The sequence below is a fragment of the Podarcis filfolensis genome (assembly GCF_964270895.1).
Source record: "Podarcis filfolensis genome assembly, chromosome: 8".
In the NCBI taxonomy this organism is placed as follows: domain Eukaryota; kingdom Metazoa; phylum Chordata; class Lepidosauria; order Squamata; family Lacertidae; genus Podarcis; species Podarcis filfolensis.
The window spans coordinates 13,218,744-13,243,459 of NC_139611.1; the positions used below are offsets into that span (position 1 = coordinate 13,218,744).

Below are 24,716 nucleotides of genomic sequence, written 5' to 3' on the forward strand. Positions count from 1 at the left end.
TATTTGTCCATAGTATATCCATAAACAATTAAATCCTCCTGTTTATACAATTCTTGTTGTCTGTCTGTATTCATTTACAACTACTGTTAGTTATATTAATCTCCTTATACATTTTGCTTCTTATTATTTTCATTATCCATCACTTTTCTTAATCTTTCCCGTTACGAGGTTTATTTCCAATTCTACTGGTTTCACTATTTCATCTTATCTTTCCTATATACGACATACATTTTTCCCATTGTTTTTGAAATGTTTCCTCGCCCTGTGGTCTAATTTCCCCTGTTAATTTGGCTATTTCTGCATATTCCATTACCTTCTTTTGTCATTCTTCTACTGTTGGTATTTGCTGCTGTCTCCAGACCTGGGCTAGCAGTAACCTTGCCGCTGTTGTTGCATATAAAAACAATTTCTGGTCGTTCTTGACTATATATTCTCTTACCATTCCTAACAAGAAGTTAAGATGGCGGCGCAAGCACTTGCAGCGGCTCGGCACTCCGAAGACCGGTATTCAGTGATTTGTGTTTTATTTTTATTTGTGAACTTATTGCTGCTATGGACTGTGAATACTCAGGCACAAGAAATTTATAGTCGTCAAGAGCTCTTAAGTATCGGCAGAGGAGAAGGTTGTAGCCAGGAGGTCTCAACCTATAACATTCCAGCTGAGCTTATCAGAGAGCCTCCATATCTTGCACATTCTTGGGATACTCCCCTTGCTCTCCTTGCCAGAAAGAAAAGAAAACGGAGAGGGCGTAAGCAGAAGAGGGGTTGCAGGGCTGGACTACGAGTGAGGTTAGGTAAAAATCCCCACAAGCCTGCATTGCCAAGTCTCCTTGTATCAAATGTGAGATCCTTACCTAACAAGGTAGAGGAGTTGGAGCTTATTACCTCTCGGCAGAAAAGTATCCGAGACTGCTGTGTTATGGTCCTTTTAGAGACGTGGCTGGATCCCTCCTTTCCACAGGGACTTCTGCAGCTAGAAGGACGCTCAGTAATTAGAGCGGATAGAACCGCTGAATCCGGGAAGAGCAGAGGAGGAGGAATTTGCGTTTATATAAATAACAACTGGAGCTCGGACATCAAACAAATGGACACGCATTGCTCTCCTGACTTGGAGTACCTAGTGGTGAAGTGCCGCCCTTTTTATTTGCCACGTGAGTTTAATGTTGTTATAATAACAGCGGTGTATATACCTCCCGATGCAAACACTACTACAGCTATGGGCCACCTGCTAACTGCTATTAGCAAACAGCAGCGGGCCCACCCGGATGGAGCATTTGTGGTTGCTGGTGATTTTAACCGAGCCGATTTAAGGACTGTGCTTCCTAAGTTCCACCAGTATGTTGATTGTCCCACTAGGGGGGGAAATACCCTGGACCGAGTATATAGTAACATCATGCATGGATATAAGACCAAGCCCTTGCCCAATTTGGGGCAGTCAGACCACATATCTTTACTTATGATACCATCATATAGACCTCTCGTATGCAGAATTAGACCATCAACTAGAGAGATACGAGTGTGGCCAGTAGGTGCATCTGAGCAACTTCAAGATTGCTTCCGGAGCACCGAGTGGTCGCTTTTTGTGGAGAATAATGTGGACACATACGCTTCAACAGTACTGTTCTACGTTAAAAGCTGCATTGATGTTGTCACTACCACCAAACAAATACGGGTGTTCCCTAACAACAAGCCCTGGCTAAACAGGGATGTGTATCTTCTGTTAAAGGCAAGAAATGCTGCTTTTCATTCTGGTGATGCGCAACAGTATAGAGAAGCCAGAGCCAAATTGAAAAAGGGCATTAGGAATGCCAAAGCTATGTACTGCCGGAGGATTGAAAAACATTTTGAGAGCTCCGACCCTCGTCGAGTATGGCAAGGCCTGCGACAAATCACAGGGCAAAATATTAAAAACGAACTGGCCAGTAGCAGTGCGCACCTGGCTGATCAACTGAATCAATTTTTTAGTCGCTTTGAGGTGGGAACTGGAACTACCGTCACTACAGCATTGGCTACCAGCACATCATCAGAAACTACTACTGATAGACAACCATTTTTATTACAGACCTCTGACGTACAACGTGCCTTTCGGAGCATTAACATTAGGAAGGCAGCTGGACCGGATGGAATTATGGGACGGGTTATTAGGGACTGCGCTGCAGAATTAGCTGGGGTATTTACGGACATTTTCAACCTATCCCTGTTGCAGGGTTCTGTCCCTACCTGCCTGAAGACATCGATTATAGTGCCAGTCCCCAAGCAGTCAGTGGTGGTATCTCTCAATGACTATAGACCAATAGCTCTAACATCTGTTGTTATGAAATGTTTTGAGAGATTGGTGCTAGATCATATTAAGGCTGGTCTTCCATCCACTCTAGACCCGTTCCAGTTTGCATACAGAAGAAACAGATCTACTGATGATGCTATTTCCATCGCTGTCCATACTGTACTGAGTCATCTAGAACGACAGGGAACCTACGCAAGGCTGTTGTTTGTGGACTACAGTTCTGCCTTCAATACAATTCTGCCAGACAGGTTATTTCTTAAAATGACCAATTTGGGTATACATCAGAAGATCTGTCTGTGGGTAAGGAATTTCTTGACTGATAGGCCGCAGACAGTGAGAATGGGACCTTACTATTCTTCTACTCTAGTATTAAGCACAGGAGCCCCTCAGGGATGTGTGCTAAGTCCCTTTCTCTATTCCCTGTACACATTTGATTGCACCCCACTGTATAAGTCCAACACAATCATCAAATTTGCGGATGATACAACAGTGGTGGGGCTCATTAGTGAGAACAATGAGACTGCTTATAGGAAAGAAGTACAGGGGTTAATTCAATGGTGTAAAGAAAACAATCTTATGCTTAACACCAAAAAAACCAAAGAACTCATAATTGACTTTAGGAGAAAGAAAAGTGTATTTTTACCATTGTACATAAATGGCGAGGAGGTGGAGAGGGTTGGTAGTTTTAAATACCTGGGCATTTATATCTCTGAGGACCTCTCATGGACTGCAAATATTAATATGGTTGTGAGGAAGGTGCAGGGGAGGTTGTATTTCCTGAGAATGCTCAGGGGACTGAATCTATCTCAGCACCTACTTCTGTCCTATTATCACAGTACCATCGAGAGTGTCTTAACCTATAGTGTATTATCGTGGTATGGGAGCAGCTCCGAAACGGATAAAAAAGCTTTACAGAGAATAATTAAAATTGCCCAGAATGTTATTGGGCTCCAACTACCAACCCTGGATGAGATCTTCACGTCTCGCACTTTGAAGAAGTCACACAATATCCTGAGAGATCCCACCCATCCTGCTCACAACTTCTTTGAACTGTTGCCTTCGGGCAGAAGATATAGGACAATGAAAACACGAACCACACGCCTTCTGAATAGTTTCTATCCAAGAGCTCTGATTGCACTAAATAATGATCTCAGGGCCAGTTGCAAGAAATAGCAAGCAGGGAGTAGGAAGGAATGAGATAGGTTTTAGGTTATGTTATGCCTTTAAATAGGTTATGTTATATTCTGGATTATGTTATGTTTTATAGATTATGTCTGAATAGGATGAGAGTGTTGGAGATACGTGTAAATGTGTATGTGAACCCGGTTTTTGGGGGGGTGTTTGATTTTCGTTGTTGTGTATACTGTGTATATACGGACAATGACAATAAATTTATCTAATCTAAAAAAAAAAAAAAAAAAAAAGAATGCCTCTGGCTTTTTTCAAAAACGTATATCTAAAGATCTTCTTTAGTTCATTGTATATATTTTCCCAGTACGTTTTTACCTTATCACATGACCACCGCATGTGAAAGAAATTGCCTTCTTTCACCCCACATTTCCAGCAATTCTTGTTGGGGCTTCTGGTTTTCAATGTGAGACCAAGATGCTGGACTAAATTAGGTCCAGTGGCCTAATCCAGCAGATTCAGCATTCCAGTGGTGGGAGAAAAGGATCTGCTCCTCCCATCAGAAAAGGTCCCCTATGCCAGTTTGATCCACCCTAAAGGTAAAGGGACCTCTGACCATTAGGTCCAGTCGTGGCCGACTCTGGGGTTGCAGCGCTCATCTCGCTTTATTGACCGAGGGAGCTGGCGTACAGCTTCCGGGTCTTGTGGCCAGCATGACTAAGCCGCTTCTGGCACACCAGAGCAGTGCACGTAAACGCCGTTTAGCTTCCTGTTGGAGTGGTACCTATTTATCTACTTGCACTTTGACATGCTTTTGAACTGCTAGGTGGGCAGGAGCAGGGGCCGAGCAACGGGAGCTCACTCCGTGTCGGGGATTCGAACAGCCGACCTTCTGATTGGCAAGTCCTAGGCTCTGTGGTTTAACCCACAGCTCCACCCGCGTCCCATTGATCCACCCTAGTTTGTCACTTAAAGATGGCGAACCTGCAGTAAGACTTTTTGTGGGTTCTGGGTTCCAGGGATCCTCTGCAGGACTGGTAACATGCCTTGCTGTCTTTGGCAAATGATGGCAAAAACGGGATGTGGGAATCAATCGTCAGGAGCAATCCTGCCCCATCTTGGGCCTGCCTTTACTGCAACAAATTGGCCCGGTCTTTGACAGGCAGGCTGCCTGTGAATTACAATTATTTGCATTATTGAAGTGGAAATCTCTCCCCAAACGCGACGCGTTCATCTGGGCACTGCAGGGGCCGTTTTGATGTTCCTGCCGTAATTGGCTTGACATTTTAATGGGAGCAACTCACTTAGCTTGGCGGTGCTCATTGTATGATTTCGCTATTTATTCTTGTTTAAACTTGTTTGAGCATGTTTGTCTCTCTCTCTCACACACACATTTTATCTATATATAGCTATAAGATTCAAGCGATGGGGGATTTCATTAGGCTATCTAGCTCTTGAGTGATTGCTGTGAGTGGAGTCACAGCCTCCTGCAATCGACACTCTTTTAGGTTCCTGGTTCTTCAACCTGGGCTCCTCACACATTGTTGGACTACAATCCCCATCATCCACAGGAGGTGTAGCCAATGGCAGTGGATGATGGGAATCGTAGTCCAACATCTGCAGAACCAAGATTAAAGAGCACAGCTTAAAAGCTTGCAGCCTTGAAGGTAAATCGGGGCGGGGGCGATGTCAGATCAGACACCTGGAATATTTTCTTTTCTTATCTTTTGTTGTTTACTAGTACAATGGGATTCACCAAATAGACCCAGGTGCAAAAATCAGGACCCAGACTTATTTGCAGGGTCAGGCTTTGGCTTCCCTGAACTCAGGGGAGTTGAGTGGGACAGAATCCTTCACCACACCTGAGGGCAGCAGAGTAGATTTGGGATTGCCTTAGCTGTGAGTCCTGCACTGCAAGGGGCTGGGGGAATTTCCAACACTGCAATTCTAAGATTCCATCTTACTAAGATAAACCATCCTGGAAACAGCTAACAGTGACCATCCTGGAGCCATCTATAGCTTTTTTTAAAAAAATCTGCCTATAGTGGGGGAATGAAACTGCAGCCATTTGGAATCTGCACTCCAGATGAGTAATTGGTGGCACTTTGACGAAAATGCATTCTGAGACACCGAGATGTAAAGCGCATTAATGATTATGGCAGGTTATGTATCTTAATTATCCAATTTCAGTCACTTACAGTAATGGAACAACCAAGGGCAAATATGAGGATGCGGCAGAAACCTTGATGAAAGCATGTGGCAGAGATCTCAAAGGCTACTTTGTTGTTACTGCTGTTTATTTTATTTTATCTGCATATTCAAGCCCCGGAGAAAATATACATAGGCCCATTTAATTACACACAGGCATTTAAAAAGTCTGCAAAGTTTACTGCCCCTCTCCATTTGAGGTCCACACAGCTTCTGCCGCCATTGGCTGAGTCTCTGTGATGTCATGGAATGCTCATAAACACACACACACACACACACACACACACACACATTCCCACCTGCTAGAGAGGGGAAACTGTCAGTGATGGAATGTGGTCAAACACTGCAGGGCTATGAAGTGTGTGTGTGTGTGTTTGAGTTTCATGAGATGGGGCAAATCCTTGCTTGGTGCTGAGGCATAAACTGATCTGTGAACAAGCAGGAAAGGCTTTTGGGGGCTGGGAGCAACTCTCAAAGATGTGGAGTTGAGACCGCTTTGGTCCCTCATCAAGCTTGCATCTTGTCCTACTTACGAGGAAAAGAGAGCTTTAGTTAAAAGAATGTTCCAGGCCTTTATGAGATAATTTTTGATTCAATGAGCATTGATTAATTGAGCCCAACGTCCGAGTCACCAGAAAGCTCTTTTAATCTGTATGGGAAAGTGCAGCGGAGAACAGTTGCAGGGATGCCATCTGCTCTGACCCAGATGCCCTAACCTACCTAGTATTATGAGATGAGTGGCAGTGTGATGTAATGGTTAGAGCACGGGAAGGCAAACTAAGGCCCAGGGGCCGGATCCTGCCCAATCGCCTTCTAAATCCGGCCCGCGGATGGTCCAGGAATCAGCATGTTTTTACATGAGTAGAATGTGTGCTTTTATTTAAAATGCATCTCTGGGTTATTTGTGGGGCATAGGAATTTGTTCACCCCCCCCCAAATCTAGTCTGGCCCCCACAAGGTCTGAGGGACAGTGGGCTGGCCTCCTGCTGAAAAAGGTTGCTGACCCCTGGGTTAGAGTGTTGGACTATGACCTGGTAAGACCAGGGTTCGAATTCCCTCTCAGCCATGATGAAGGTCACTGCGTGTGACCTTGGGCCAGTCGCCATCTCTCAGCTTTAACCTACCTCACAGGGTTGTTGTGATGATGAAACGAGGGAAGGGAGAACTGTGCGTCCACCTTCAGGAGGAAAAAAGTGGAACATAGATGTAATAAATAAAACCACTCTGCACATGCGCTCTATGTGGGGCTACCTTTGAAGGTGACCCGGAAACTACAACTAATCCAGAATGCGGCAGCTAGACTGGTGACTGGGAGCGGCCGCCAAGACCACATAACACCGGTCTTGAAAGACCTACTCTGGCTCCCAGTACGTTTCCGAGCACAATTCCAAGTGTTGGTGCTGACCTTTAAAGCCCCAAATGGCCTCGGCCCAGTATACCTGAAGGAGCGTCTCCACCCCCATCATTCAGCCCGGACACTGAGGTACAGCTCCGAGGGTCTTCTGGTGGTTCCTTCACTACGAGAATTGAGGTTACAGGGAACCAGGCAGAGGGCCTTCTCGGTAGTGGCACCCACCCTGTGGAACGCCCTCTCACCAGATGTCAAAGAGAACAACAACTACCAAACTTTTAGAAGACATCTGAAGGCAGCCCTGTTTAGGGAAGCTGTTAATGTTTAGTAGGTTATTGTATTTTAATATTCCGTTGGAAGCCGCCCAGAGTGGCTGGGGAAACCTAGCCAGATGGGCAGGGTATAAATAATAAATTATTATGATGATGATGATTACATGGGCAGAGAACCTTTGGTCTTCAGTTCATCCCAGTGGTATGATCATGGCAGTTTTGGACTCTGGACTTAATGGTCTTATGGAGAGACCCCTCCATAGTCAGTTAAGTGAATGAGTTGGCTTACTTGGCTTCCCCCACCCCCTGGTGCATTTGGGAGTCGTCTTGCTTTTCCTGCTGGCTGGAGACTGGGTTTCTGCTTCCCACAAGTCCTGCCCTGATGGTGCTCATGTTACTTTCTGGTGCTGGGTTTGTGGTAGGAGTGACCCCTCCACTGGGCATGTCAGAATGTCTGTACTCACGCAGGAACCCCAAAACTTCCCCATAGAGTGGTCCAGAGCAGAAAGCTCACTCTCACCATAACTGCTTAGGCATAGAGGGTTGTATCCAATTAAGTACAATGTTCCATCTGCCAGAGGTTCTTTGCATTGCAGAGGGTTGGACTAGATGACCACCTGGGGTCCCTTACAACTCTACATTTTCCCCTTTCTTTCCAATCTTAAGTTCAGTTCTATATATTTTCACATTAATTTGTTGTTGTTGTTCTAATTCTATTCTAATTATTTAAGTCCTCCAGAAAATTCAATAGCATTTTACTGTGAATTTCTATTAATACATACATCTTTGCATGCAATTTTGCCTAACATACCCATTCTGGCAAAGCCCTGATACAGTGCATTTCTGCATGTTATTTTCACTAACAGATGCATTTTGATGCATGATTGAAACACACACCCGCACTTGCACACACATGACTTGGCTGGAGAATGGCATTGCAAAATTTGGAGAGCTGTTAATTCTCAAGGGGTGATAGTGTTTTCAGTCCTTGTACCATTTTGGAAAGTGTGAAATAGGTGGGTTTTGCGTTGAAAGGTGAAACTGGAATCACATTTCTCCCTGCCAAGAGACGTGAGGACAGCTGCTGCCTTAAAGGTAAAGGGACCGCTGACCATTAGGTCCAGTCGTGGACGACTCTGGGGTTGCGGCGCTCATCTTGCTTTATTGGCTGAGGGAGCCGGCGTACAGCTTCCGGGTCATGTGGCCAGCATGACTAAGGCGCTTCTGGCGAACCAGAGCAGCGCACAAAACGCCGTTTACCTTCCTGCCGGAGCGGTACCTATTTATCTACTTGCACTTTGACGTGCTTTTGAACTGCTAGGTTGGCAGGAGCAGGGACCGAGCAATGGGAGCTCACCCCATTGCGGGGATTCGAACCGCTGACCTTCTGATCGGCAAGTCCTAGGCTCTGTGGATTAGACCCGCACCCCAGCTGCTGCCTTAAATGCCTTTAAATGGAATTAGATCAATTCGTGGAAGAGGAGGAGACTAGCAACAGATCATAAGAAGAGCCTGCTGGATCTGGCGAAAAAGCAGTGGTGTGCAGTGAAATTTTTAATAGGGGAACAGTTAGGGCTGCAGGAGCTGACTTGCGAGGGTACTTGGGCGGGTGGGACGTCCGGACTTTGCATGTGAGCATCGTGCTTTCTTCCCTAAGCCAGGTGTCACAAAAGCCCTGTGCCTGCCCCTCTCTCCACCATAATAATGATAATAATAATAATTTATTATTTGTACCCCGCCCATCTGGCTGGGTTTCCCCAGCCACTCTGGGCGGCTTCCAACAAAGATTAAAAATACATCAAAATGTCACACATTGAAAACTTCCCTGAACCTTCAGATGTTTTCTAAATGTCTGGTAGTTGTTTATCCAGATGGGCTTTGGGGAGGTGGCAGCAGCGGTGGAGCATATGCCCACACTGCCCAGGGTGGGCGCACTCCTGAGGGGGGCGTGGCGCGGAGGGTGCCCTCCCAGGCGTGGGATAGCTGCTTGGGTGCCCGGAGCGATGTGCATGCCCTGCAGCCGGGGGCAGAGTGAGCCGCCAATGGCGGACATTCAGCACGCCGCCTGCCCGTGACTCCCAAGCCTCCCCCAAGTTGTCAAAACGAAGAGGGAAGGGAGGAATGCCGCCGGCAAACTGGTTTGGGAGTCATGGGCGTGTGCCGTGCCGAATGTCACCCCCCTCAGTGTGGGCACCCGGAGCGATCGGCCCCTCGCCCCCCCTTCCTATGCCCCTTCCTATGCAGGAGGGTTCTTGGACCCCGTCAGAGCATATTCCTGGGCTTTGGGAAGGAGGCGCCAGGGGAACATTTAGGGGACTCGCCTAGCCCCCCCCCAGTCCACTGACCACATGCCACCGCAGCCAATGACCCATACTGCATCCTGTTTTTACAACGGCCAGCCCGATGCTGCAATGGGGAACACTCAACCTGAGCAGTAGAGCCCTAATAATAATAATAATAATAATAATAATAATAATAATAATAAGTCACCCATCTAACTGGGTTGCCCTCCTGGAAGTGCCACAAAACCTCTGCATTCCACCCATGAGAATTTCACCAAATCCCCCCCCCCCCCGCAGGCCTTTTGCTAGCTTTCTAATGCAGTTCCCTTTTTTCATTAAGAGCATAAGGAGACTCTGCTGAATCAGGCTAATGTAGCCCAGCAACCTGTTCTCGCAGTGGCATGTTCTTGTTGTTGCCTGTGGGATACCAGCAGGCAGGATCCGAGCGCAACAGCCCTCTCCCCTCCTGTGGTTTCTATAGCCCCACCACCGGAGCTAGAAAGATCAGGCATGCATGGAATTGTTTGGCAGTTCCTTTTGGGCTGCGAATGGCCTTTAAGAACACAACACAGCGGCAGCTTGGTTCTCAAACGCCTTGGTTCTCAAACTCCGGAAACCCGAAAGCAAACTTTTTCGGAAGCTGAACATCCAATGCAGCATTCGGCTATTGTTTCCAGGGCGCCTGCGCCAATCAGAAGCTGCGCCTTGGTTTTTGAACATTTCGGAAGTCAAGCCGACTTCCGGATCGGATTAAGTTTGGCGCTTTTGTTTTTGCTATTTACGGTATTTTGTGGCTTTGTTTTTGAGGCCTTTTTGGTTCATTTGTTTTTGTGTCTGTGTGGGACCCAGTTCAGCTACTGATTGATTGATTGTGTGACTGTGGAAATGGATAAAAGCCAAACAATGACTATCACCAGTGCAGGTAAGAAATTATTTTTTTTATAATTTTTATCATCTACAATACTGTCTTATTTATTTTATAGTACAGTACATTGATTATTGCTTTCTTTTTATTGATCAATGGTTTCGTTAGATAGTAAAACTCATGTTAAATTGCTGTTTTAGCAGTTGTTTTTAAAAGTCTGGAATGGATTAATCCATTTTGCATTACAGTTATACCTCGTGTTACGTTTGCTTCACATTGTGGCTTTTCAGGTTACGAACACGGCAAACCCAGAAGTGTTTACTTCTGGGTTCACCCGTGCGCGTGCACAGAAGCGATTTGTGCACTTTGTGCATGTACAGAAGCGCTCTATTGCGCTTTGCGCACAAACAGCAGCGGCGCTCTACTTATGGACTTTTTGGGGCGCGAATGGCACCCCGAAACGAATTGTGTTCATAAGTAGAGGTACCACTGTACTTTCTATGGGAAAGCGCACCTTGGTTTTGGAATGCTTTGCTTTTAGATTGGACTTCCGGAACGGATTAACTTTGAGAACCAAGGTACCACTGTAGTGTATTATGAGGCTGCTGGATCAGGCCAATGGCCATTCTAGTCCAGCATCCTGTGGCCAACCAGATGCCTGTGGAAAACCCGCAAGCAGGATTCGAGCAGAACAGCGCCTTCCCCTCTTGCGGTCCAGCATCTGCGATCCAGAAGCATTGCTGCCTTGAACTGTGGAGGCAAAGCCGAGCCATCATGACTAGCAGTCATTGAAAGCCCTCTCCTCTTCCATGAATTTGTCTAATCCTTTTTTAAATGCCACCCAGGTTGGAGGCCATGCCTGCCTCCTGCGGGAGCGAGTTCCACAGTTCATTGATGCGCTGCGTGGTTAATTGATGATTGACAGAGGACGGTTAAAATCAGAGCACGGAAGACCCTTTTGGCACAGTGCCCTGAAAAACATCAATATGGGTGGAATAAACTTTGGTCTTATTCCACAGGCCTCTCCTTATATCCTTGCATCTCTCTCTCCCCTCACTCGCTCCCTCCAGATTGCTATACATTCATAAACAAAATCAGAAGATGACTTTGAGAGCTGAGAGCAGGGGAGAAGGGAGTTGAGTTAGCCATAGGGTTAAGCCTCCCTTGTATCACAGATAATGATGGTGTGCAGCAGGATAGTGGCGCCCCGGCTCCGCGGCATTTGCCTACATTCGCGCTAACTAGGCCTGTATTGGCGACCGTCCAAGACCCCAAAGGCTGCGTTTAATTTGCATGCAAATTTACAAGGATTTAAGTGCCTTAAAATAAACAGATCCTGCCAACCCGCTTGTAGCTCCATCTCCCTTGACAGATTTGTGGAAATTGGCTAGTGGGCTGTGTGTGTGTGTGTGTGTGTGTGTGTGTGTGCAGCGGCAAGGCCTGTGGAATCAAGCAGCTTCACCTCCTTGTGGTTCCCGCCATCGGTGTCCTCAAACCCTCGTCTGTACCACTTCCCTGTCCGGCAGCACGAGAGTCACAGGCGAAAGGGTCCCTCTGGGGGAAGGGAAAGTTTGTAACTCCTTGGTTCCGAACCGCGGCGAGACATAATCGGCCAGGAAGCGGATGTTGAACTGCTGGCCGATGCAATAGACCAGGTTCTCGACGACGGCACACTGGAAGCTGGCCGGGAAGGGCATGGGGTGGGTGGCACACTCGTACCAAAGCTTGGCCCTGGCACCACAGCGGTAGACACTGATGCCCATACTCCGGTTCAGGTCAAAGCGGTAGATGAACCCATTGACGGTCACCATCTCTGTTGTCCGGTCTTTGTTTCCACCGGTGAGGCTGAACTTCCACGTATCTGTCTGCCCAACGTATCTCAGCAGCATGTAGCGCAGAGTGCCCCCCGTGACGTAGATCTCTCCATCGCACGCTGTGGCGGTGTGGGCCACGGCGAAGGTATCATTGGGCAGCGGGGCGGCGAAGGTCCAGCGGTCCAGGCGTGGGTCGTAGCGCTCAACAGTGTAGAGGCACTCCCCGCCAATGGCGTACAGGTAGCCGTCCAAGGCAACCAGCTTGCAGTGCGGCCTGGCTTGGTTCAGCGGGCAGATCTCGCGCCAGATGTTGGTCAAAGGGTTGTAGCAGAAAACTCGGTTGGATGGCTTCTGGCGCCTCCCCCATCCTTCACAGCCGGCCGCCACAAAGAGGTAATTGAACATGCTGCACATGGCACAACCCTTGGAGACGACTTCTAGAGGCACGTGAGTCAACAGGTGCCAGGTATCCTGTTGGTCGTCGTAGTAGCAGAGCCTGCTTGCATGCTGGCTCTCCCCCTGGGAGCTGACGTCCGCCACAGCCACGTACTTCCTCCCCCGCATCCTCCGCTGCAGGATCAGGTCTCTCTCCATGCCGTTGAGGCGGCTGTAGATTGCGTGGGTCCTGAGCACCTGGAGGTAGTTGTCGCTCATGACCTTGTAGGCCGCTTCCCGAAGCGTCTCCAGCTTCTGCTTCTTGGCCGTACACAAGACCTCGTAGCAGTTCCCCAAGTCCAGGTGGATGTCGATGGAGGAGTCTGAGCTGAGCGGGATGTGGAAGAACTTGGCGCCAGCCACCAGCTCCACTGTGGGTTCCTCACTCGTGTCGCTTTGGAGACTCTGCATGGACCCGACCAGTGAAGAAACGGAGCTGGAACGGAGGGGGCTGAGAGGTGGCGTGTCCAGTCCTGACAGCCCAGAAGCCAGACAGCCAAACCCTTCCATAGGGACCTGAAGCTCTGGGTTGTCTATGATTTGATGGAGGCTGTCTTTCCGGCTGAAGCTGCCAGCTCCAGGTCCTGGAGGTTTCTTGGACCTCTTTTCTTGGACAGCAGCCTCATCCTGGCTCCCAGGTTGCCGGGGCTTTGTCTCATCCTGGATAAGATGAGGAAGAGCACCAGGAGATGGAACATCCTCAGGGTCATCTTCTGCTGCTGAGGACTGGGCTGATTCCTGACCCAACCGCTCATCAGAAGCATCAGGGATGTTGATCACAGGTAGCTGAGAAAATGGTTGGTTACCCAGGCTGGTGCAGGAAGGCATTTCCTTCAGGACCGACTGGGAGATGGACTGAACGTAGTAATCATAGACTTTGCCTCTCAGGCTGGTCCCAGGGACCCTTGGTTGCCCATTACTGTTCTCCTGGAGCTTCCGCTCTTTAACAAGGCTCTCCTCCACCTGAACTTGGGCCACAGAGGAGAACATGTACGTGGTGTGTGACCCAGCATGGCTATGGTTCATCTTCAGGCCCATGTCAGAAGTGGCATGGAACGATGGACGGGTCCTCTCCTGCTCCTCTTGGGTCAGGGCTAAATGCTGCCTCTCCTCTTCTCCAGGTGGATCACTTCTCCCTCCTCCTAAAGTGGAGCCATTCTCATCTGCAGGGTGAAGTGCTGCATGCCCAGATCCCTTCTCCTGAGCAGCCAGGCAAAGTCCATCTTCTGCAGAGCTGACATCCTTGTGGCTGCCGTTCAAACTGCAGAAGCCGCCTTCTGGGGAGAGCAAACCCAGAGAAGGCAACCTGTCCTCTGACTCCGTTGCAGTCTCTGTGACTGCGGCACTGTTTCCGTTGCTGAGGACAGCACCAGAAGTCTCCCCTCCCTTCTCCTCTTCTTCTACCGAGAATTTTCTGTCTGGTAGCAGCCTGCTTCCCAGGTGACTCACCCTCTCCTTCTCCTGTTTCTTCACCTTTCTTTCCCCATCTGGCTCTCTGCAGGCAGGTGTATCTTGCCCTCTAGATTCCCCAAAGACTGCAGGCCCAGGTGCCTGAAGCGGTGGGTTACCCCCTGCCCGGTGGTTCGGCTTCTCACCCTTGCTGTTGACCCACCGGTGCCTCAGTCCAGGGGGCAGTTCTTCCTCCCTGCAGCAGACCATGCTCTCCATCCCCTCTGCGTCTTCGCTGCCCTTGCCTCTCTCCCCGCTGGCTCCTTGCTGGCTGCCGCAGGGCACCCGAGACTTGTAATATCTGTACGCCAAAGTCAGTAGGAGGAAGGCGGCGGCCGAGAGGGCCACCCTAGCAGCCAGCTGCATATCTGAGGTCTGCTCTCCGCTTACCTGGACGCCGGGGGTCATCCTTCCATACCACGCTGGGTGCTCAGGAATGCGAGAAATCCGAAGTTAATTATTTCTTGAGCAGGGGCTGGCTCCAAGCGGCCAAGGCCTGACTCCCAGGAAGGTGACTTTTACCTGCCGACAGGTAGAGAACACCGCAGGCTCCCTGGCTGGTCTCCCTCCCTCCCTCCCTCCCTCCCTCCCTCTGTGTATGCCAGGTGTCTGCTTACCATAGGAGGTTTGCATATTTGAACAAGGTGGGCCGGGCCGGACACAGGTGACACGGGATGTGTGTGTGTGTGTTTGTGTGTATTAAGTGGAAAACAAAGCAAGCAGACAAGACAGAGTCTCCCAAATGGGGGTTTAGTTTACCAAGCTTCTGTAAACAAGAGAGGAAACTTTGGAAAGCTACGAGGAAGTAGGAAGAGAAAATGAACAGGTGCCTGTAAAAATAGATTTCCCTGAGCTGATAGGAGCTGGTCACTGATTATGGTTTTCTCCTTCAGTGCTCACTTTTGTAACTCGGCTAATGAACATTTTTTCAGGTGGCGCATTGTTAAACTATGGAACTCACTCCAGCAGGAAAAAGGGATGACCTGCTTTAAAAGAGTATTGGATCAAATCATGGAGTAGAGAGCTATTGATGGCTGCTTAGCACAATGGCTATGCTCTGCCTCCAGACCCTCCAAGTGTCTCTATTTTTCAGGGACAGTCCTGGATTTACGGAAGCTGTCCTGGTTTCTGATTTCATAGAGTTGGAAGGGACCCTAAGGATCATCTAGTCCAACCCCCTGCATTGCAGGAAGACGCAGTTGTCCCATACAGGAATCAAACCTGCAACCTTGGCGTTATCAGCGCTGTGCACTAACCAACTGAGCTACTGCATGGCTGCCTTGAGATGTCTTTTAAGAGTTGTATAGTTCCTTATCTCCTTGGCTCGGGGGGTCGCATAACTCCATACCCTCTGATATTTCTTTGATGAAAATAGGGATGCCCTAAGGATGTGGGTGGTGCTGTGGTCTAAACCACTTTGACTAGGGTTCGCCGATCGGAAGGTCGGTGGTTCGAATCCCTGCGACAGAGTGAGCTCCCATTGCTCAGTCCCAGCTCCTGCCAACCTAGCAGTTTGAAAGCACGTCAAAGTGCAAGTAGATAAATAGGTACCGCTCCGGCGTGAAGGTAAACGGCGTTTCCGTGCGCTGCTCTGGTTTCACCAGAAGTGGCTTAGTGATGCTGGCCACATGACCCGGAAAAACTGTCTGCAGACAAACACCGGCTCGCTTGGCCGGTAAAGCGAGATGAGCGCCGCAACCCCAGAGTCGTTCGCGACTGGACTTAACTGTCAGGGGTCCTTTACCTTTTAAAGGAAAAACTGGACATTTCTGGATCAAGTCAGAAACTGGGATGGCTTCTGCAAATCCGGGACTGTCATGGGAAAATAGGGACACACTGTTGCACATGGCTCAAGAGCTTTTGCCTGGCTAGGATGAGGCCCTGAATTGGGATAATGCCTCTTGCTTGCTTAGATGGAGAGACACATGTGCTTTTGTAGAAAACCCTGGGCATATTTCCTGGCCGGAATGTATGCTACTATTGCAAGACAAGAGATGTATCAGTTGCTCCACTTAACATTGTTTCTGCTGGAAGCTTGACCAATCAGCGGGAGGGGCTGAGTCCACCTTCAAGGCTGAAAATGTTTCCCCACCCCTGTTCAAAGGCTTTTAGGTCATTGAACCGGGACTCTTCTTTCACTTTCTCCTCACAAGCCTCGAGATTCACAGACAAGGCCATCTGAAACACGGGAAGTTTCATAGGCCCTGCTATTCCTGAACTCTGTCAAAGAGGTCAAAGTCCCTGGAAGGCTGCAGTTCATAAAAGTTGCCGCTCGCACCAGACTGTGATTTTTTTATGATAATCATTTGCATGCTCTACAGGGATTTTATATATGCATATTAGCGCTGCCATACGTCCAGAATTTCTCAGACATATCCGGGATTTATCAGGCGGACGGGATTTCTGAAGATGGGTAGAAATGTCTGGGGAAACTCGGGTGTATGGCAGCCCATGTTGGAAGTGTTGCTTTTCTTGGCGAATTTCCTAAAAAACAGCTCAAAAACTTCATTTTTTTGTTTGTTTGAGATTTTGCAAAAACTTTTGTGCCCAGATTTTCACTTTTAGAAATATGTATATGGTTTTAATTCCATTAATGCTTATTTTTTAAAAAATGATTGCCCTTTCTATGTTTTTAGCACTTCTTGTTTTTATCTGTAAGTTGCCTTGCAGGGGATAAACAACAACAACAACAACAACAACAACAACAGGTTCGTTGGTGTCAGGGTTTGGGCAATTTCTAAAGCCTTTAAAAGCTGCCACACACCTTTCTGCTGGGTCCTCGCCTCCTTGCAGAGCGGGGAGACAGAAAAATAAAGATCTCCCTTGCTTTCCTTCTACAGGTCCTTGCCTCTACTCATTCTTCACTGACTGATAATGGACTTAGGGGACCCTGAGCCCTTGGGGAGCTGGTCTGTAAAGACCAACCCCAGATTTCCGTACAACAATTGCTCTGGGAAAGACTGCCAGCCAGGGCATAAAATGCTCAGGGGAGTAGCTCAGTTGGTAGAGCATGAGACTCTTAAATCTCAGCTAGATGGGCCAATGGTCTGAATCTGAAACAGCACCATTATACTTTGGCCAGTTGTGACTTCCTCCTTAAGGGATCCTGGGGGATGTGCCGTATTTTTCGCCCCATAGGACGCACCGGCCCATAGGACGCACCAAGTTTTTTGGGGGGAAATAAAGAATTTTTTTTATTCCCCCCCCCCCAGGTGCTTGTGGGGCCGGCTGTCCCCGGAGCTTGCGGGGCAGGCAGCGGGGAGAAGTGCTCTTCTCCCCACCGCCTGCCTGCAGACCAGGTCCGGGGACAGCGGGAAGACGCGCTGCGCCTCCCAGCTGTCCCTAGAGCTTGCGGGGCAGGCAGCGGGGAGAAGCGCTCTTCTCCTCGCCGCCCGCCTGCAGAACAGGTCCGGGGACAGTGGGCAGATGCGCTGCGCCTCCCAGCTGTCCCCAGAGCTTGCGGGGCAGGCAGCAGGGAGAAGCGCTCTTCTCCCCGCCGCCCGCCTGCAGACCAGGTCCGGGGACAGCGGGAAGACGCGCTGCGCCTCCCCACTGTCCCCGGAGCTTGCGGGGCTGGCGGCGGGGAGAAGCACGCGTCTCCCCGCCGTCAGCCTCCAAACCACACCGGGAGACAGTGGGATGGCGGCGTTCCGCCTCCCCGCTGTCCCCCGACCTTGTGGGGCTGGCGCTGCGGCTCTCCAGGCTTCAGCGAAAGCCTGCATTCGCCCCATAGGACGCACACACATTTCCCCTTCATTTTTGGAGGGGAAAAAGTGTGTCCTATAGGGCGAAAAATGCGGTAGTTTGTTCAGGGGGTTAGGAGACCTTGGCTCCCCTCCCAGAAGAAAAAATTCCTCTCAGTGCAGCATCATTAACAGCAGCGAGATTAAAGGATAGCCACTCCACCCTCTAATTTTTTAAAAATTTTATTTCTAAATTTCACAAGCAAAAAAACAATCAATCGAACATTTACCAATATACATTCACTTTAAAAAGTCAACTTTCCCCCCACCTTTCCATGGTTTTCTCCTGATTTATCTTGTCCTGCTACATGTTATAAATAATCTATACCTTTTCCCCTCAGCTTTATTCTCGAAATAACTTACTGCTGAACTTACTCCAAACCTGCTAGCAGGCTAACACATTTACAACTTTTTTAAAAAAGAATCTACAAACATTTCCCCTTTCCTCCATGAAAACTGTTTCATTTTGTCCTCTGTTTTTACTAGCTAAACTTGCTAATTCTGCATCTTCCATCAATCTCTCCACCTTTTCTCTAGATCAGCCCAATGGGCTTTCCCTCAGGGGCACAGTTACACCATTCAGGACCAGGGAGTCCCCCACACCTGCCCACCCCCTGTCCCCCCAAAACAGTACTTCTGTCTTGTCAGGATTCAACCTCAATCTGAAACAAAACTCCTGCTCACCACGGAGCATGCACAATGTGGCGGCTGGGGGCTGGCAGAAGTGTTTACTGTAATCTTACACTCTGCACGGTAGCTAGGCAAACGGGTTTTGATAAAACCGCAAGCAAACATGCACATTCCCTTTTAGATTTCCCCATAGGATGCTGTGCGCAAAGCACTAGAGGTGGGTGTATTTATTTTAATCCTGCCCCATAAAGAATTGTGAGGAGGGGGATGTACGCACTCTGTATCTTGTAGCTGCAGCCTCCGAGGAGATTCCGTGCGCAACTGCGGCTGCTAAGGTCAAAGCGGTCGGCACTCGAGTCAGAGAAAGTTCCGAGTTGGAAAAAGAAACTTCCTTCAACTCTGGGATCACTTCAGGGCTGGGAATTCTGCTCAGCAAAGCTCTCAAGGCTCTCGGCACTCGGTTCATTGTGGAATGGCATCCCCATGGTCTGGCCCATTCAGTGCCAGGGTCTACCTGGCAGGGCTGTTGAGAGAATAAAGTGTGGAGAAGAGTCCTGTGGAGGAGAGAAGAGTCCTGTCCCTACAGTAGCTTAGGGCCTCATCAAACCTAAATCCAGCCCTGCACACATCGCCAAGCTGAGATTCACAAGTTGACATTTCAGTGTCGAATGCTGAAATCTGACTTAAGGGGGGCAAAACAAAACTCATATGCGTTTGTTTCAGATGAAGCCAATTCTCCCTAAGCCAACCGTTTCAATTGATTGAAATGCTTTATTGTCACTTGTACAACTTGTATGGGACATGGGTGGCGCTGTGGGTTAAACAACAGAGCCTAGGACTTGCTGATCAGAAGGTCGGCAGTTCCAATCCCCGCGATGGGGTGAGCTCCCATTGCTCGGTCCCTGCTCCTGCCAGCCTAGCAGTTTGAAAGCACATCAAAGTGCAAGTAGATAAATAGGTACTGCTCTGACGGGAAGGTAAACGGCGTTTCCGTGCGCTGCTCTGGTTCGCCAGAAGCGGCTTAGTCATGCTGGCCACATGACCCGGAAGCTGTACGCCGGCTCCCTTGGCCAATAAAGCGAGATGGGTGCTGCAACCCCAGAGTCGGCCATGACTGGACCTCATGGTCAGGGGTCCCTTTATCGTTACCTTTACAACTTGTATATCACTGAACAGAACCCAATTTAGAGCTGACCATACTGGCTAGAGCACTGTGTTCCACCCATCGCCCACCACGTCGGCATCGGAACCATGGCTTCACTCGTGCCTCTGCTGCCATTTGCCCCAGCCTCTGAATCATGGGACTCCTACCTCGCTCGGTTCGCCTGCTTCCTCCAAGCAAGCAAGCTGATGGAAGGGTCAGAGGAACGTAAGCGGGGCCTATTCCTCAGCCTCTGGACCGGAGGTGTTCGAGACGGCCCGAGTCTTGGTTGCGCCACTAGCAGTCCAGGCAGCGCCGTGGGACGTGGTAAAAGAGAAGCTAAAAAACCACTTGGAGAAATCTCTGTGTCATCTGCTTTGTCAACGCACTACTTAACACTTAATAAGTAAAATGCCGTTTACCTTCCCGCCAGAGTGGTACCTATTTATCTACTTGCACTTTGACGTGCTTTCGAACTGCTAGGTTTGCAGGAGCAGGGGCCGAGCAACGTGAGCTCACCCCGTCGGGGGATTCGAACCACCAACCTTCTGATCGGCAAGCCCTAGGCTCAGTGGTTTAGACCACAGCGCCACCCACACCCCATGGCTATCATAGGAAACCCTCAACCAGGGTTCTCCCCACTTGTGATTCCCAGCGACTCTGGAGGTAGACTGCCTTTGCTCATGGAGGGTACATGCAAACCTAAAAAGAGCCCTGCAGCTGGATCAGGCCAGGGGCCATAGGTGCAGCTGGGAAGGGGGGGAACAAGGGGGAGCTTTCCCCTCCCTAAACAAAGTAAATAAAGAGAAATACTTAACTAAAAGTAGAAATTGTGGAAAGATTTGGACAGATTTTTCGGAGCACTTGGGATCAAAAGAAAGGAATTTAAAGCAACTGTTGTTGAGGCATTTCATTCCGAATCTGCCGGAGAGAGCCAGACAAAGGATGATGACAGGAGGGTAGCCTCCCCCCACTAAAATATACCATATTTTTCGCTCCATAGGGTGCACCGGAGTATAGGGCGCACCTAGTTTTTAGGAGGGCAAATAAAGGAAAAAAAATTATTTCCCCCTCCAGCCCCAAAGAGCAAAGAAGCCAAGACAGCGAGCGGGATCCATCCTGCTGGCTGTCTTGGCTTCCTCTTTAGCCACGTGCAACCTCTCCAGCCGGGAGAGGCTGTGCACGGCTTTGGCCCGAGCTTCCCCCGACCCCAGCCCCCAGAACAGGTCCGGGAGTGGCGGCAAGGTTGCACGCAGCCTTGCCGCCTCTCCCGGAGCTTGCAGGGCTGGGGGCGCACTCCGAAGGCTTGCAGATAGCTGCCTGAATAGGTGCGGATAGGTGCGCACCGACCCCTCTTGCTCTCCAGGCTTCAGCGAAAGCAACGCGAAGCCTCCGGAGTGCGGAGGGAGTGCCTCTCTCTGCACTTCGGAGGCTTCCTGTTGCTATCGCTGAATCCAAGGAGCCTGCATTTGCTCCGTAGGACGCACACACATTTCCCCTTCATTTTTGGAGGGGAAAAAGTGCGTCCTATAGAGCGAAAAATACGGTATCCTGGCTAAGTCCATCTAATTCAGCATCTTGTTCTCACAGTGGCCAACCAGACGCCTCAAAGGGAAACCCACAAGCATTGTGAGGTTGAGAGGCAGTGAATGGCCTAAGGTCACACCTGGTGAGTTTCATGGCCAAGTGGGGAAACTGAACCCTGGTCTCTCCCAGGTCCTAGCCTGACACTCTAACCACTACACTACACTGCCTCTCCAGAGCTAACTGGATCGTGCTGTTTCCCACCCACACGCAACCCCTCAAACAAACCTGTTTTTGTATTTATTTATTTTTGCTGCATCGGAAAAAGCAAAACCAGCACCTTAACAGCTCCTTTTTGTGCCTCCAACCCTCTTTTTTGTTTTCCGAGCAGCAAAACGCCTTTGATGTCTCTTGCTCGCTCGCTTCATCCCCCAAGATCCCCATGCAAAAAAAAAAGTCAGCAATATTTTCACTTCTTGCTGCCTGAACTCCAGGAGGAGATTTCTGCCATTTTCTCCCTTAAGGGATAAGATAGGCCTTTGATGGGGTCTGCAAACAAGGCACTTCTCGTTTGCTGGCAGGGTACCGCTTTGCTGTTCCTCCTGCTCATTTCACCCCCACCCCTACCCCAAATACATGAAAACAAAGTCAAGATCCAAAGCGGAGCATCTTAGCCTCCGCCATCAGCAATTCAGATTAGGAACTCCCGCATTGTAACTGAGAATCAGGTTGCCTTTAAAGCGGCAAGCCAAGGTTTCATCTTCTACTCAGGGCATTAAACCTAGAGAGGACCTGGGAACACTTAGTGCATTTGCCAATGAGAAAGGCTTGCTGTTCCCCAACTTTTCTTTAATAAGGGAGCTTTGGAATGATCCAGCTAGGGCAAGGAATATGGGGACATGGAACTGACTAGCAGGCCTGATCCTGATCCACTGTGGGCCAAATCTGGCTGGCCTGTGGGGCCGCCCACCAGTCAATATCACAACAAGAACATAAGGCGAGCCTGCTGGATCAGGCCAAAGGCCCGTCTAGCCCAGGTGCTCCAGTGGGAAGACCACAAGCAGGATTTCAGCACATCAGCAAACTCCCCTCTTGAGATTCCCAGACACTGGTATTTGGAAATATTGGAGACAGAGCTTTTACTTATTCTTTGGCGATCATTTGTAGCCAAGTAAAATTGTCTTCCATGAACACGGTTTTAACAGTGAGTCTGTAAGTGACTGTGGAGGCCAATTCTGGATCTGCACATCCTTCCACAGTGGGGACATTGGTTTCTGGGTGGGAGTTGATCACAGTGTGGATTTGCCAAGTGTGCCTTCCTCCTAGCATGTTTCTCCATTGCATCCTGAGTTCGAGTGTCTTCAAAGCCCAGGACACCTTTGGTAAAGGCTGCTCTCCAATTGGAGCACTCATAGGCCAGTGTTCCCCAGTTTATACTATTTGCCTTTAGAGTGTCTTTAAACCACTTTTGTTGTCCACTGGCATTACGCTTTCCATTCTTAAGTTGGGAATAAATAGTTGCTTTGGAAGACAATAATCGGGCATCCGAACAACATGACCAGTCCATTGGAGTTGATGTCGAAGAATCATTGCTTCAACACTGGTGGTCTTTGCTTCTTCCAGTACACTGATATTAGTTTGCCTGTCTTCCCAAGTGATGTGTTTTTTTTAAAAAATAATTTAATCATTTTTTCAATACAAGCAACAACTGCAAAAGACACATACAACAAGAACCATAATAACAATAATAACACAATTTGACAATTCAGATTTGAATACACTGATATATCTATGACTTCACCTTTTTAAACAATATTTCCCCACCTCTCTCTCCTCCCCCTACTTCCCACCACTATCCGCCTTCCCAAGTGATGTGTAAAATTTTTCAGAGATGCCATTGATGGAATCTTTCAAGGAGTTGGGGGTGGCATTTATAAGTGGTCCTTGTTTCACAAGCGCACAGTAAAGTTGGCAGTAGCCACTGTTAGCAATCTCATGTGAGTATTTGTCTAAACCTGTTTTAAGATACCTAAATTGGTGGTCATCGCTGCCTCCTGGGAGAGGGGCTTCCATAGTTTACCTATAAAAATACCAGAGCCATTTACAACAATTATATAAAAGAACCAAACAATAAAAACCACATGCAATTTTAAAAGCAGAAATTTTAAACTCGCCATTGCAGAAGGACCTTTTATTAATTGCTTGCATAGGTCTGGTGGCATATAAACATTTTCAGCAAACGTTTAAAGGTCAATAGAGAGGACGTCGGCTGAATCTCTATTGGAAGAGCATTCCACACGGCTGGGCTGGTGACGCTCCAAGCTCGATTTTGTGTCGATGTTAAATGAGCCTCACTAATTCAGAGGGTGACTCATGACGCTCCTGCAGAGGACCTCAGTGACTGAGCCTGTGATATTAGGGTTCAGGTGGCACCTGAAGGTTCCCTGGACCTAAGTTGTTCAGGGCTTTGTGAATTAACACCAGGACTTTGAACCTGGCTCGGTAGGAGATAGGCAGGCAGTGCAGATGTTTTAACTACCAGCAGTGTGGCTGTCACACTTTACTCCATCTGGAGTCCCAGGGCAGTCCCACAAAAAGCACACTTCAGTAGTCTAATGCACAGGCTGGAGGTTCCTCACTGCTGAGCTAGGCTTAATAATGAGGGGCAGGCAGGCAGGCAGGCTGGGGTATAGGTGGTATAAAAGAGTGGTATTTAAAACCAGACAGATTACCGTATTTTTCGCTCTATAAGACGCACCAGACCACAAGACGCACCTAGTTTTTGGAGGAGGAAAATAAGAAAAAATATATTCTGAATCTCAGAAGCCAGAACAGCAAGAGGGATCGCTGCGCAGTGAAAGCAGCAATCCCTTTTGCTGTTCTGGCTTCTGGGATAGCTGTGCAGCCTGCATTCGCTCCATAAGACGCACACACATTTCCTCTTACTTTTTAGGAGGGAAAATCTGAGTCTTATAGAGCAAAAAATACGGTAAATCAAATAAACAAAGAATATTCAGTGTTATTTTGGAGAGGATGCCAGGAAACCAGGAATTATATTCATGTGTAGTGGGGGTATAAATATGTACAATTTTTCTGGCAAAGGGTGTTTAGGGAGATAACAGAAATCACTGGGTTATAGCTGACTGAAAGTCCAGAGGTGGCATTATTATCAATTTACGATGGGGTGGAAGGTTCGCAGGCTAGGAAGAACTCGCTCACAAATTTATTGACAGCTGCCCGAGATATTGTAGCTAGGAAGTGGAAGGGGCAAGCAGAATATAAAATGGAAGAATGGTATAAAGAGGTGTGGGACAGAGCTATGAATAATGAATTAACATGTGCCATTAAGGTAAGAGGGGGAATACGCAGGAGAAATAATTTTGAGGAGAGATGGAAGGTGTTTGTAGAATTTGTCCTATTAAAACGGAAAGGGGTCAAACCGTCGCAAGAGGTGTTGAAATTTTGGGAGGTTGGATAATTAGAATGGAATGGCCTCAATGGTGGGGCACCTTTTTATTCTTATTTATTTATGGTTATTACTTTGTCAAAATAAAAAATAAAAAATGACACATTCTACTCATGTAAAAACA

At 48.5% G+C, this 24,716-nt stretch overlaps 1 protein-coding gene across 1 annotated transcript; it reads right to left on the reverse strand.

The window, feature by feature from the left end:
* Window positions 1-5,688: 5,688 nt before the first annotated feature.
* KLHDC7A (kelch domain containing 7A) lies at window positions 5,689-14,630 on the reverse strand. The gene is made up of 2 exons (XM_083628616.1): window positions 11,853-14,630; window positions 5,689-6,145 (listed from the first exon to the last, which is right to left on the reverse strand). The coding sequence occupies exon 1, from the start codon at window positions 14,494-14,496 to the stop codon at window positions 11,881-11,883; it is 2,616 nt and encodes an 871-aa protein (XP_083484742.1). The 5' UTR covers window positions 14,497-14,630; the 3' UTR covers window positions 5,689-6,145; window positions 11,853-11,880.
* Window positions 14,631-24,716: the final 10,086 nt, after the last annotated feature.

Bases quoted from the DNA above. Each gene is read 5' to 3' on its own strand.
- KLHDC7A (XM_083628616.1), bottom strand. From the start codon at position 14,496: ATGACCCCCGGCGTCCAGGTAAGCGGAGAGCAGACCTCAGATATGCAG.